Here is a 14,808-nt window from a genome sequence, read left to right on the forward strand (position 1 = left end):
TTTCTTTTTTTTGATATTTTTTAAATAATTACCCCACATATGATAGGCATGAAGTATTCCCTCATCCTATAATCAAATATGGTACAATTGAACCTAAGTCAAATAAAAAAAATAAAAAAGAAGCATGCTTCTCCATGTTATATTAATAAATCAATACTAAATGAAGAATGACAAGACTTCCTCAAAGTCTGCTTAGATGGGAACTCTAATCCCTCCCCACGTAGTACTAATACGTTCTCGGAATGCCCCCATGATTTCTTATTTTCTTTCATTGAAATGACGTGTATCTCAAAAATCGTTCAGACAATACATTTGGATTGAAGGATCTGAAAGGATGAACTTCAAATTCTTAATAATAAATTATTTATATTTATTTGGATAATTGTGAATTTAAAGAATTTTAATTTCTTCCATTCTAATTTTTAACTATATTTTGATAAATATGAATGGATTTCAAATTCTTTTTAAATTGAGTCATTTAAAATCATTTTTTCAAATCCAAATTCATCAATTATAAATATAAACTTGCGTTCTGCTCATCAATCACGATCCAAAAAAGTACAAGTAATCCCTTGAAATATTGCAAATAAGTAAATTATATTTCTATGAAAAATTGCAATTTACCTCCTGTACTTTTTAAAAATACAACAATTTATTTTTCTATATTTTTTAAATGAAACAATTTACTTCTTTATAAATTGTTTCATTTTAAAACAGGATTAAATCTAATTTACTACCTTGTGATATGTGAAATGAGTAAAAGAAAACCCATGTGATTATTCCCCTAGTTTTGAAAAATAAAGCAAATTATTCCCCTATTTAAAATGAAAAATAATTTGCTTCATTTTCCAAAACACAGGGGATAATTTGCTATTTTATTTTTTACAGTGGTTTTTTTACTTATCTCTCATATTACAGGAGGTAAATTGTATTTTTTTTCCTTTTAAAGAATACAGGAAAAAAATATTTTTTTTCTCATAAAGAAATAATTTATTTATTTATAATATCGTAAGAGTAAATGGCATCAAACCCAATCATGATATCTGTTTTCACACCCTAAAGAATTTCTCTAGTTAAACTTATAAGCCATATAAAGATACAGACACAAACTATTAATCTTAACTTAATTCTTTAAGTATAGAAAATCGCATAATTACAATTAAAATCATGAAATTTATAAGCTATAATGCATGGACACGGATACAGCGACACGAGAAATGTAAAAAAATTAGAAAATAATACGGCACTGACACGGCTATATATAATATATATTTTTATTATATATATTCTCAGTTTCTCATAAAATTAAAATATTCAATATGAATAATGTCAAGAAAAAATATAAAATAAGCATGTCTTACATCTATATTTTTAACTAAATATGATTTAAAAAATATACATAATCAGTTTATCTTAAAAGTATGCAATGGAAAGAATTTTAATATTCCAATAAATTAAATCATCATGATCATCTCCCAAATTTTTAGTAATTTCTTCTCAAAACTTTTAGTTGAGATGAATGAATTAATTGTTTTTATTTTTTTATTAAGCCCAGACTTTTTTTTAAAAAAAGAATAGCCCAAACTTTTTGAAATTATAAAAAAAAACATTCAAAGTGTGACGAATACGAATCCGAGTCATGTCATATCCGACACTGCATTGAATAATTTTACCATAATTAATCATCGCCTGTCATGATTTTAGCTAAAATCAAAATATTTACCATGGTATTTAGTTATAATTAATATTTTGGCTTCACTTACAAAAATAATAACTAGTAACCGTAATCCCGTGACCATGATTAACTAGTATCAATTTTTTATATTTGACGATAATAATCAACTATATAAAAAGTCATATTTTTTGTGACGGGTACATGAGTATGTATGTATAAATTGTTGGAAAATGATGAATGATACATTCAAAAGTAAATTTAATTAACAAATATATTTCGATCAGATAAAATCATAACAAGTGATTGGCTACGATGTGCGACACATGACAAGCTCGTGACACGTGGATGATGCTTGACGGTACCCAGTCATCATCCAACTTTGTCTAAATCAACCAAATAAGTGTGTCATTTGACTGAAGTAACGTGTCTATATATTCTATGAAATGGTATGTACTTTTGGTGAAATAATAAGTCAATTCGGATGAAAAGTCACAACATTTTGAGAGCATATTTTCCGACCAAACGCCCATTCAATGATAGATTTCTAACTTCTATAAATACGCCTCCCTATTCACTTCATTTTCATCATTCCAGAGAATTTTTTAAAAAAAACGTCACTTGTTATTCTTAAAATTTATAATATTGCTATTTAAAATTATAAATCATTATATTTTGAAAGACAAATTATCGTCACCGTACCAAGCAAAACAATAATCATCTTAAAAACGTAGAGCTTGTTTGGTTGTGTTTTCAATGAGATTTTTTTCACTTTTCACTGTTTGGATAGGTATGAATTTGTTTGGTTAAGTCGTTTTTAGTGGGAACGCATTCCTATTTTAATTCTCAATTTCAAATTTATATAAGTCACATGGCTTGTCATAGTTGTCTTTCTGTCACATAAAAAATACATATACCTAGATTTAACATTCTCACACCTATATACCTATATTTGGAAACAACTAATCCAAACATATTCTCAATTTTCACACAAAAATTAATAAAATATTTCTACACATTTCCAATTATTGAAAACTGAAAAGAAAAATGAAAACACAACCAAACGAGCTTTTAAACTCGACTCTTACTTCAACTTCATAGTCCGCAGCTCTAAGCACATTCTCATTTTTCACAAGCATATATCCAAAACACACGCTTTGACTTCCTTACGTAGACTTTGGGCGACTTAGTGCGATGCATATCCGGCGGATGTTAAGGCTGCCAAACTGTTACACGATGTTTTTGTAGTCTTAGGATAAGTGCCAAACTGTGAGATTCTGTATTTACAATATTTATAATAAACTCACAGCCAACCATTGACCAAGACAAAGTAAACTCTATTTTTTCCACCAAACGTATTATTAGTCTGAGTTTGGTCCAATGGACGACTGCATGCACTACACCATGAATACAATGTATTTTTTAAAATTATGAATTATATATCTAGGATATTAAATATTTTATCATTAAAATTTTGATTATTTTTACGGTATTTTACTATCTAAACTGTTTTTCTGTTGTAATATTCTTTTATCAAATTAGACGATTTTTTTTGCATCTTACAAATTCAGACCAAAATTTTGGTCGAAGAGTGGTGTCATGCACAAGACATGGTATTTTTAAGGGCAAAATCGTTCATTTCGGACTTTTCTGATCCAAACGTACCTGAATTGCACGCTGACATGATTGATTTTTGCCCTTAAATAAAAAGTATATATTTGATATTAATATAAATTTGTTTACATTACCTCTCTAAGAATAAAATATGTTTACATTAATTTTATTATATTGATATATATATTTATTTCTCTATAAAATATTAGTTATATCATATAATTTCTATCTAATGTATAGTTATTATTTACTTATTTTTATATTATTATAAAAACCATTTGCAAACTATTTCTTATATCATATTGTTGACAAAACAATAATTAAAAATAACTAATAACATTTACAAACACAAATATTTATTATGATTTTAATTAAAAACTTAGAATTATATTAGAATAAGTCGTAATATAATAATTTTAAGGAGAATTTTATGTGTAAAACATGTATAATAATTCATTTTGACTTAATAATTTTGTTTACATATAGATATTTGATGAAAATGATTTTCTTTATACTAAAATTATATTTAAGTATTTTAATATTAGCTAATATATTTAGGAAAAAAATTATTTTTTTTAGTATTCATCTTTATACAATGTATTTAGAATTATTTTTATATTATTACTTTATTCAATAACGAGAATATTTTATTTTTCAGCAATTTCTAAATTCAATGAAACATTTTATATATTTCTCTTTAGAATATTTTGCTGTAATTTCTATTTAGTAGGCTTATTAAAGAAAAAAACAAAACCGAGAGAGGATGAATGTAGCACCCATTCGCTTCAAGGGCTATATCTACCCTAAATATCATACTTATAGTAATCCCTGTGTTTATATATATAAATGCACATAATAATTTAATCCATATGCATACGTAACCCCAACGTCATAACAGGTATAATCATCCCACAACATTATATATATATATATATACATACATATCAAACATCACAATGTGATTCATCTCAAGTAATCCGTATACTTATATTCTCTCTATGCAAACAAAATACGATTTGTACTCTGACTGACAAAGAGGAGAAAACAGCATACTGACCCGACCTGCCTGAGTATAGCGTGTAGACTTTCAACAGACAGACACCTCAAAGTCTACTCCTAAAAGAAATGTCAGCATGAACCACAAATTCATATAACAGTAAAACCACAAATAAATGGGACATATATAGATAATACTAATTATTTACTTACCTCGACCTTACAACACTTTATCTATTCAATAGGTAGTGGTTCGGTCTTTTCACTTTACCCCTGTATCCTATAATGAATTATACCACATATAATTAATATATCAAGAATATCGTAATTTTTTTTAAATATAATATTAAATATTATTCGTACAATTTCTAATAATTTTTTAATATTCCATTTCTATCGAAATACAAATCTTTGTTTTTCCTCTTTATTTAACATACCATTTATTAAATATAATTTTCGAAATATTTCTATGAATTTTCTATCAATTTCTCGCTATTATACACTTTAATTGAACAATAATACATAGGATTGCATATTTGGTTAATAATTCTGATGGAATTATATAAATTAACTATAATAATATTCAAATCTAATAAATTTAATAATCTAATTAACCAACGATATCATTTTTATATCCGATTCGATATTTAATTCGACACTATTTTAAATAGTTAAACTCGTAAAATATATTGATTAAATAGTACATTGCTTAATATAAACAACATTTAATAAACCAACTAAATAAATAATATAATCATATAAATTAATAAAAATTAGAATTACAATTCTCGTACCTCTGGTTCTATTTTTTTCCGCAAGAGAATTGTGTGTTGTGTGCCGTGTATATGTGTGTGTATTGATTAAAGAACAAAACAAAAGAAAGAGGAGAGTGAGGCGGCGGGCTGGGGGGGGGGGGGGGGGCAACTCTCAATTTCTTTTCTTTGTCTCATACATATGTATGTATACATATTATTTACTAATATATATATATATATATATCATTTACATATATATATATATAATATTATTATTTTATTTATTTAATTAATTTTTTTCAAAATACCCATTACGTCCCTCCTAAATTTCCTTAATTAATAAAAGTTGTCCCCAAATATTATAATGAACTCCAATTTAATCCATTCAAATCTTATTATATCCCAAATTCAATCTATAATTTATTTACTAATTAAATTTAAATTTTTAATAATTACCAATTAGTCTCCCAATTATGTAAAAATTCTACGAACGTCACAATAAATGCAAAAAACAGTCTAAAGAATAAGTTCAAAATAAATAAAATAATTACGCGTCTTTTTAAGTACGTATTATATAAGCGCATTTTAGTCAAATTCATTCAAATAGGGATCAAAATATGCAGCAAAAAAAATTCGGGTAAAATTTATTTTAGTTCCTAACCTTTAATTGATTGTAATTTTAAAATAGTCATTTAATTAATTATAATTTTAAAATAGTCCCTATCTTTTCAACTCAAGTTTAAATTAGTCTCTCCAGTGGATGATTTTTTTTTTTTTTCTCATATTAACCTATAAAGCTCTTCATGTTTTACAAAGAAAATCATTTTAGTCCATCACTTTTCATTTTTAAATTGTAATTTGGTTCATGATGTATATTGGAAAACAATGTTAACCTGTAAGGGTAAAAGAGTAATTTAATATATATGAGACACATGTTAAACAAATGCAACCCACCAGACAATATAACTTCCAACACTACTAAAAATATCAAAAATATTATTTTTTTAACCTAATTACTATTCATTGATAATGACCACTCTTACTAAAAAACTCCTTTGAAAATTGTGTTTTCACCTGGTGAGTTATCATGTTGCGAGTAGAATTTTCAGTTTTATCCTTTCGTAAAAACCTCGACCACATCAATTCATTGCACATAAATTTAGAAAAATATAATGATTTTAATTAATTTGAAAAAGTTACTATTGGATAATTACAGATATATAACTTGATCAATGATATATAAACATAATTATTGTGTATTTAATGCACTTCTTGAATTTTTTTAAATAAAAGAGTACTTAAAATATATATAAACAAATTGTTTTTTCTAAATAGAATATAAATAAGAAAATGAATATTTAATTAAAATGTTGAAAATTGGGGTATAATTAAAAAGTGCCTGCTCGAATTAGATGGCACATACTTCTTTTTTTAATTTTTAAAACATAGTTTTATTTTAAAATTTAAGTAAAAGAGAACAAATTGCAATTAAAAATAAAAAGTGAGGGACTAAAGTAATTTTCTATAAATAAAATCATTTCATTGGAGGGACTGATTTGAAGTGAATTGCAAAAAGAAGGACTACTTTGAAGTTAAACTCGAATGTTGGGGACTAAAATGAACGGTGTCCACATAGGTTAATAAGACAAGGGGGATTTTGGTCTATATATTTTTATATAATGGAGTTTTTTGCATTTTCGCTATAAAACAAGGACTAAAATGCAATTCATATATCCAATATAAAATTCAACTCCGGCAAGCGTATTTCCACCACCTTTTCAGTAGTTGGTGGAAAATGGAGAAGTGAAACTCGGCGTTGACCCCACAAGCAACTGCCAAAATCCAACACACTCTTACAAATGTACATTTGTACAAACAGTTTAAAGTAAGTAAAGGGACATGTCCGAAGACTTTTCAGCTCTCAATTTTCATATTGTAATGACGATGATTGATGATGATGATTGCTTCTCCTTCCTCTCTCTCTCTCTCTCTATACACGCTGTATTTGATTTGAACCAGTCTTAGTCCTTTGTACACAGGTACACCTCTCTCCAATTCTTGACAATACATCTTCCTATATAAACAAGAATTTTGGCTTCTCATCGTCACTGACCCACCTTCTGTTTACTGATTGGGCCAGTGGAAGAGGAAGGGGTTCTCTTGATTCCACTTGTCTTTTCAGTTCTATTTAGTCTGTAGCAGCAATTAATGATGTATTCTAAGAACTCCGTAGTTGGGGGTTTTCTGTTTCTAATAGCCTTTGCCTGTTGGATTAATGCCAAGAGCAGCGAAGCTTTTGGGACTTTCGGATTCGACATCCACCACAGGTATTCTGACACTGTGAAGGATTTCTTGGACGTTGATGGGCTGCCGGAAAAGGGCTCTCTTGACTACTACGCCGCCATGGCCCACCGGGATCAGCTCTTCAAGGCCCGCCGTCTCGCCACTTCCTCCGCCACCACTCCCCTCCTCACTTTCTTGGGTGGCAACGAGACGTTCCGTCTCAGCTCTCTCGGATTGTACGTGCTTTACTCTTTCTTTCTTTTATTTATTTTCTCACTGTTTAGTTCATTTATCATCAATTCTTTGGTTATTTTTTAGTTTCTCTAATCAAGCAGTTGGGATTATGTTTTTATGGTGTTTTATTGCCACAGTACAATACATTCTCTTAAATATGGAATTAGCATTAACTGTATAGGATGGTTATCATTTCTCTTTGGAGGTGCACTTATGTAAATCACATGTACATATTGTTGTAAAGAACACTGACGAAACTATCATACATTATCCACACTTGTTGCCATAACAAAAAGATTTTTTTGTTAATCTACATGATTTTTAGAGTCGTGTTATTTCTAATCATAGTATAAGTTTTTCACGGCATCCGTCCAAAATATGCTTATGAACTCAGAAAACTGTCTAGATAAGTTTTGCATCTTCGGTAATTAGTTCAGACTGGACTTTCGGATAAGTGGCTTGTATTGCATAGAGGTCATTTTCTAGATGTGAAACTAGTGACTTTTTTGGAGCTATTTTCTTGCACAATTTGCTGAGTAAGTTAGGAGAACTGTGTTTCTGCCAAACATTTGAAAATATGTGAAAGGACTTCAATCGTTGCTTATGTTGAAACGTCTACTTCAAGTTTTAAACAGTACATTATGATATGAACTGAGATTAAGTGCTTGAATCATGGTCTTTAAGCCCTGTGTTTCAAGTTATACCAACTCCACTTAGTTAAAAATCACAATTGATGCAGAAGATGCAGGAATTAGAGGAGTGACGTAATCCTCCAGGAAATTGTTGATAAATTCCAAAAAACTGTAACAGTATCTAAGGCAATTTTCTCTCCATGCTTCCCTACCAAAGCAAAGCCAAAACACGTCCATCTTGCAAAACTCAACTCCATCGTTTCCGTTTTCTATGTAAGGACTTGAACTAGTCTATTTGATCCTTCAACATTGGACTCCATGTCACGGTTGTAGTCTTTAGGCTGAATTGCTGATCTCAACGGAAATAAGACCTGTTTGACTTTTCTGGACTTAACCAAGAAAATAGTGCCTGACCTGTAAAACATTCTGATTTAACTGGTCTCGTAGTCTGCGTAAGCCTTATTCATCCTCTTATCCTGAGTAGACTTAAGACAACCTGATTTGCATCTTATCCTAAAGTGTCGTGGCCGATACTAGTAAGAGAGATAGCCTGTACAACAACAATAATTTCAAATGAATGGTTTACTTATATGTTAATCGTTAAATATTTGTTACTTGCAGAGGAAGATGCTTTCTGGGGATTCTTTTCCCTTCTTTCTTTTCCCTATTGCTGTAAAATAACAATTTTATTGTTCAAGTAATCGAGCTCCTAATTTCACCTAAAAACTCCTATTTGGTCTTTTCGATGGTTTTGAAAATGGTTGAGAGGAGTTAGACTCACAGTTAGTTTGAGTTTTTCAAATCAAGCGAGAGAAATGGATGTTTAAGCTTTCTTCGTGGAAACAAAATTTAGGTTCTATATATACATGCTCTTTTAAAACCAGTTCAAGGGATTTTTGATTGATTTTTCTGGTGAATTATAGTTCATTCGGGGATAGTGAGATCCTGGCACCTTGCTCTTGCTTTATACATTCAAGAGTTGATTATTAATTGGCACATTTCTATAGTTTTAAGATGGTGTTTTGATTAGAACAACATTTGGGAGCTTATAATATCTTGTAAAACGTTTGGTAAACTTTTTAGAATAATGAGCTTATAATGTCTGAAAACAAGAAGTTTTCTGAACTCATCTAAAAGGTAAGGAGTTGACGACTTACTTTTGACATTTTAACAAACTCTTTCAATTTTGATCATATTAAATTCTACATTATCATACTAATATTCTATAAACTTCATGATCTTATTTTATCCCAATATTTCAAGAGCTTATTTTAAAAATATGCTCGTACACCAAAAATATTTTATAAATTGTATGAGCTTATTGAATCTTTTAGATATGCTTCGCCAAACATCTTATAAGTCAAAATATGTAAGTTGTTTGTTTGTGTATTTTTTTTCACATTAGATTCTTATTAACGAGCGCTTCTGTAATCCCTTTTTTAGATAATTAGAAGTTGTTACTGGTTTCCCATTAGTTATGTTAGACAAAACTATTTTTGCTAGGAATAAGAATTGATGGGAATTTATGACAAGTCCCAATGAGATCTTTACCACACTTATCCTAAGTATTCCTGCTGTGTATGAAGGAAATAATAATTCTCAAACACTATGCCGTTTTCCTCTATGTTCGCGTTTTATCTGTGATGTTAAATGGTTGATGCTGCTATTGCACTCTTCTTTATTCCCTACATAGCAATTCTTGCATGCATGATGTATGTGTAGTTCTACCGTGGAACGAGAAGGATATAATCAAACTAACTCAGTCTGCTAAAAAGTGGCAATTTGTGACAATGAAGATGGTAACTTTAGGCAGTCGAACGAGAAGAATCGTATGCTTTTTGAACTTTTCCCCCCATTTGTTTTTCTTCGTCAACTAAATGCTACTTGACAGTCCATCTGTTAGAACTTTGAAGACATTACTTGCAAATAGTAATATCTTTTCTAATATCATGTTTATTTTGCATATTTGCAGCTTGCACTATGCAATTGTTACTGTGGGTACCCCTCCTTTAACATTTCTTGTCGCACTTGATACCGGCAGCGACCTATTTTGGTTACCGTGTGATTGTACCAACTGTGTACGTAGCTTGAACTCCACGTCCGGGAAGGTAAGCAAAATAGTAAAACTCGACACCGTTCTCTATTCAAAGTATTCCAATTAATCTTGCAGCGTGCGGATGTTTGCTGTCTACTTAATTAACCAACCAACACATTCTACTATATATGTTTTATGATTTTTGTGAAAATTGTAATGCTAATTTGCTAACCCACTACATCACCTATGATACATATATCGATTTATATAGTTTTCTTGCGTGCCGTTTTTGTCTTCAATTGTCTGTATTATTAATTAAGTGGGAGCATTGTTCAACCTAATATTTAAGAAAATTATCTTTAATCCTTTATAAACTTGTGGTTAATTATACATAATCTTAATTTATATTTGTTTTTAAAAAATTAATTTGCATAAGCGAGATATCATTGTTTTGTATTGTATATGTGCACACACATCGAGTGTGCATCAGTTGCCGGTTCTTATTAAGTTTCTATAAAACAGCAACTAGATCTAAACATATACAGCCCTAGTACATCGTCAACCAGCCAGCCCATTCCATGCAATAGCACTATGTGTGGACCGAGAAGAGGATGTGCCCTCAGGCTCAATGCCTGTGCTTACCAGGAGGTATATCTTTCCAGCAACACCTCAACTACAGGGATATTGGTTGATGATGTTCTGCACTTGGGCACCGACGAAAATCCACAAGGCCTTGTTGAGGCCCCAATTACGTTGGGGTGGGTGTTTCTTTTACTCTACAGGAACTGTGTTGTAGTTTGATATATTCACTACCAACTTTTCGTTCTGCGATGACGCATTAATGCTATTCTATCATTTCAGATGTGGGATGATTCAAACTGGTGATTTCTTAGATGCTGCTGCTATCAATGGTCTATTTGGGCTCGGGATGGACAATATTTCCGTTCCTAGCATTTTGGCTAGCAAAGGACTTACTGCAAATTCTTTCTCCATGTGTTTCGGGCCTGACGGCATTGGAAGAATCGAGTTTGGTGATAAAGGGACTCCAGGCCAAAACGTAACTCCATTCAATGTTGAACAATTGCAGTAAGCACTCGATACTTCAACTTTGGCATTCGATTTGTTACAACGAAAGATAATATTAGTGACAACATATTAAGCGACAAACTTAAAATTTTGATATATATTAACTTACTATAATTATTTGTGGCAACAATTGCATAAAGACAATTAGTGACACATCTATTGCGATAATTTACTGATGATACAAATATAGTGATAGTTATATATGTTATACTTTTCTCACTAGTTATTGATGGTGACAACTATGTAAATATTGTTACTAATAAAATTATAAAAAATTTATTACAGTGATAAATTTAAAAATTCTTGTCACTTAATACTTATAATTAGTGAAAATTTTAACATTATCACGTCATCTTTGATTGACCCATTTTTAATGCTTTTCAACTTTCTGGCAGCCCAACTTATAATGTCACTGTTACACAAATAGCTGTGGGAAGTAACGTCACCGATGTCGAGTTCACAGCAATCTTCGACTCGGGCACATCGTTCACGTACTTGAACGACCCAGCTTACTCAGTTATTGTAGAGGGTGTAAGATAGTGCTACTTCCTTTCCTTCTCTTCTATTTATTTTCTTTTTTTGGTTGCCGGGAGATCTTATTTTCACCTGTTTGAAAGCCTGAAGTAATTTCTTCTTTGCAGTTTAACTCTCGGATAACGGAGCCACGTTATCAACCTGTGAGGAAGATTATTTTTGACTATTGCTATGAACTGAGGTCAGTCTAATTTTGGCAATAAACCCTGCTTGAGGTGATGTATTACGGTATGAATAACTTATATTTCTGTGGCCTGCAGTGCAACACAAAATAGCTATTTCATTCCAAAATTGAACTTTACAATGAAAGGCGGAAGCCAGCTTTTGATTACTGCACCAACAATTGTAATTCCTCGGCAGGTGAGAAACTTTCAGCCGAATGCAATGCTGATTTGTATCTGGCATTGTGCTAAAGATGTTCTATTTATCCGCAGGGTGGATATGCATATTGTTTGGCTGTTGTCAAAAGTGGGGATATTAACATCATTGGACGTGAGTATCAAAATTATGCATAAGTTGCTTGCTTTTTATCTCATTCTTTCATTTGAGTTGTTCTGGCCAAACGGGCATACGATAGTCAGCCTCAAAATATTTCCATCGAGAGGCTTGCATGTCAAGTGTGGAGAAAAGAATATAGCAAATAGATACTCAGTATGTTTATCTTGAACAGTTTTAGTTTCTGAATCTACTAAAAATGCATGCCTGTCAGAATTGTCCCCTCTCACCTATTACCCCTCCAGATCAATGCGTAACAGGCCTATTCAGTATTTGTCTGTTTTTTCTTATGCTGTGTTTCGATTGAGTTAAGAATTTCAAGTTCATAACGGTAAGTTCTATGTTGTTAGGCATTTCAAAATTTTCAATTCTCATTCAAAATCATATTTACTAACATAGTATTGAATTCCAAATCCATTTCATATGGAGTCATTTGAGAAAATCTTATCCAAATTCTTTGCTGAAATCTAAGTCGGACCATACAAATCGAAACAGTCCCGCGTACAGTTTTTTTCCTGACTCACTATTATGTTGAACTTTTCAGAAAATTTCATGACTGGCTACCGCATGGTGTTTGATCGTGAGGAGATGGTTTTGGGTTGGAAAGCATCCGACTGTGAGTTGTTTTCTTCACTTCTCCTTTTCCATTCTTGCAAGTGATTTATATGCACTCACTTGAAACTTACCATCTCAGGCTACGATTCCGTCTCATCTAACAATGGAACAAACACTCTACCCGTTGACAAGGGCAGCCCTGCTGGTGCTCCTCCACCTTCCGTTCTCGAGCCAGAAGCCACGCCCAACAGAACTCGCTCAGCTCCTGTACCACCGCCGCCGCCACCGCCACCACCAACATCAACAAGACCGCTCTTTGGAAACGATGCAGCCCGGATTAGTTCCATGGCTAACAGTCTTCTGATGGTCATGCTTTCCATTTTCCTCCATCACTTCTTCGTTCTTTCTACATGAGGGTTTTACCAAATACTTTTTTGCCTTATATTTTACTATTCTTGTTTACATTAAACCACAGGCAAACATGGCATATTATTTGTGTCTAATTCTTTACATGAATGTCGGAACACTTTATGTACATAGGCATTTTTCAACTTCAATAACTACTACTGGCAGCTCTAAGGATGGCAGATGTTGATTCTAGCTTGCTTTATGAACAGGCTGGCAGTACACTGCTCTTTGTATTTTGTTTTTGTAACACATGTATGCTACATTGCATTATTTGTTTTCTTATCAGATAAAAATATATTGGTTTCCATCAAATGTTGTTACACTGTTCATCTCTTAGTTGTTGTAATAGAGGCTAAATTGCAAATTTGATCCCACAAGATTGGCCATTTCAAATTTAATCCCTCGTTTTATGGGATTTTAATTTTGAACCTTGCTTCCGCTTGAAAAGGGGTTAGCCCAAAGACGTTGCAATTTCGGTCCTGTTCGCACTTTGTCGTGCAGCAGAACACGCGTGCATCTCATGTGTCCGTTAGCAGGTTTTTGCTTGGAAAAAGGAGCTGATATGTCCCACGTGTAGGGCTGTAAATGAGTCGAGCCGAATATTATTGTTAAGTTTATTTAAATTAACATCGAGCTTAAAAAAAGATGTTTGAATTTGGTTGGTTGATGCTCTGATCGAGTTCAAACAATCTTTAATTGGATCCAATATGAATCAAGCTCGAGTATTCGATCCAAATTTGATTTATTAAGTTTAACAAATCGAATTCAAACCAACTTTTATTGATTTGTTTCAATCAACCCCAAAATCATCTACTGTGGAACAAACTTGAAATTGGAAGATTAGGCTAAGGATTGGGGAAATTTGTTGGTCTTTGACAAAATGACACTTCAGCCAGAAAGATTCAAAGATAGTGCTAACCCAAACTATGGTATATATACTTTCTTTCGTTAAAAGCTGTAATCCATAATTAATTTGTATTAATATGTATGTAATCGTACATGCAAACATTTACATACTGTATACATAATTCTCTTTTCCGAAGTTATGAACCCTAATTTTGAATTTGGGGATTGTAAAAGCATTTTTTTTTTTTTGTTAGTTCATTTTTTAAGTTTTACAAGGTGTATGTTTGGTTTTTTTGGGGTACATTTTTGTTTAGAGATTCGTTAATCTATACTATATATTAAGGTGAGTGTATCTTTGGTGTCTCTCTTTTTTTTTTGTATGTTTTTTTTATATTTAATTTTTTATTATCTTAAAATTTTCATCTAACTTCCCATCCTAGTATCTTTTAGTTGTTATTATTTTTTTAATTTTCTTTCATTTTTTTATCATTATGTTTTTATAAATTTAATATTAACTTATTATTTTGTATATAATTTATCAAATAATAAATATTTTATAAATATCTTATTCTAAATAGTATTTATAAAAGTTGCACACATATAAAGTGTGCTACAATTACTAGTTAATATTAAGTATCTCGTTCATTTAGACAAAATAAAGTA

The 14,808-nt window shown here is 31.0% G+C and overlaps 1 protein-coding gene across 3 annotated transcripts; it reads left to right on the top strand.

The window, feature by feature from the left end:
* The first annotated feature begins 6,881 nt into the window (after positions 1 to 6,881).
* LOC105172336 (aspartyl protease family protein 1) lies at positions 6,882 to 13,611 on the top strand. 3 transcript variants are annotated; one of them, XM_011093720.3, is made up of 11 exons: positions 6,882 to 6,922; positions 7,326 to 7,556; positions 10,159 to 10,294; positions 10,744 to 10,979; positions 11,083 to 11,307; positions 11,703 to 11,838; positions 11,949 to 12,022; positions 12,102 to 12,201; positions 12,276 to 12,333; positions 12,881 to 12,952; positions 13,031 to 13,611. In XM_011093720.3, the coding sequence occupies exons 1-11, from the start codon at positions 6,897 to 6,899 to the stop codon at positions 13,303 to 13,305; spliced, it is 1,569 nt and encodes a 522-aa protein (XP_011092022.2). In that variant the 5' UTR covers positions 6,882 to 6,896; the 3' UTR covers positions 13,306 to 13,611. The 3 variants fall into 3 exon arrangements, with proteins under 3 accessions (XP_011092022.2, XP_020552990.2, XP_011092020.2); XM_020697331.2 differs by lacking the exon at positions 6,882 to 6,922 and adding an exon at positions 6,933 to 7,076; XM_011093718.3 differs by lacking the exon at positions 6,882 to 6,922 and having other exon boundaries at positions 7,077 to 7,556.
* Positions 13,612 to 14,808: the final 1,197 nt, after the last annotated feature.

Source organism: Sesamum indicum, linkage group LG10, assembly GCF_026168435.1.
Source record: "Sesamum indicum cultivar Baizhima isolate 11 linkage group LG10, ASM2616843v1, whole genome shotgun sequence".
In the NCBI taxonomy this organism is placed as follows: domain Eukaryota; kingdom Viridiplantae; phylum Streptophyta; class Magnoliopsida; order Lamiales; family Pedaliaceae; genus Sesamum; species Sesamum indicum.

Coding starts and splice junctions, on each gene's coding strand:
- LOC105172336 (XM_011093718.3), top strand. CDS start 7,246: ATGATGTATTCTAAGAACTCCGTAGTTGGGGGTTTTCTGTTTCTAATA. Junction 7,557..10,158: donor CGTCTCAGCTCTCTCGGATT/GTACGTGCTTTA, acceptor GCATATTTGCAG/CTTGCACTATGCAATTGTTA. Junction 10,980..11,082: donor GAGGCCCCAATTACGTTGGG/GTGGGTGTTTCT, acceptor CTATCATTTCAG/ATGTGGGATGATTCAAACTG.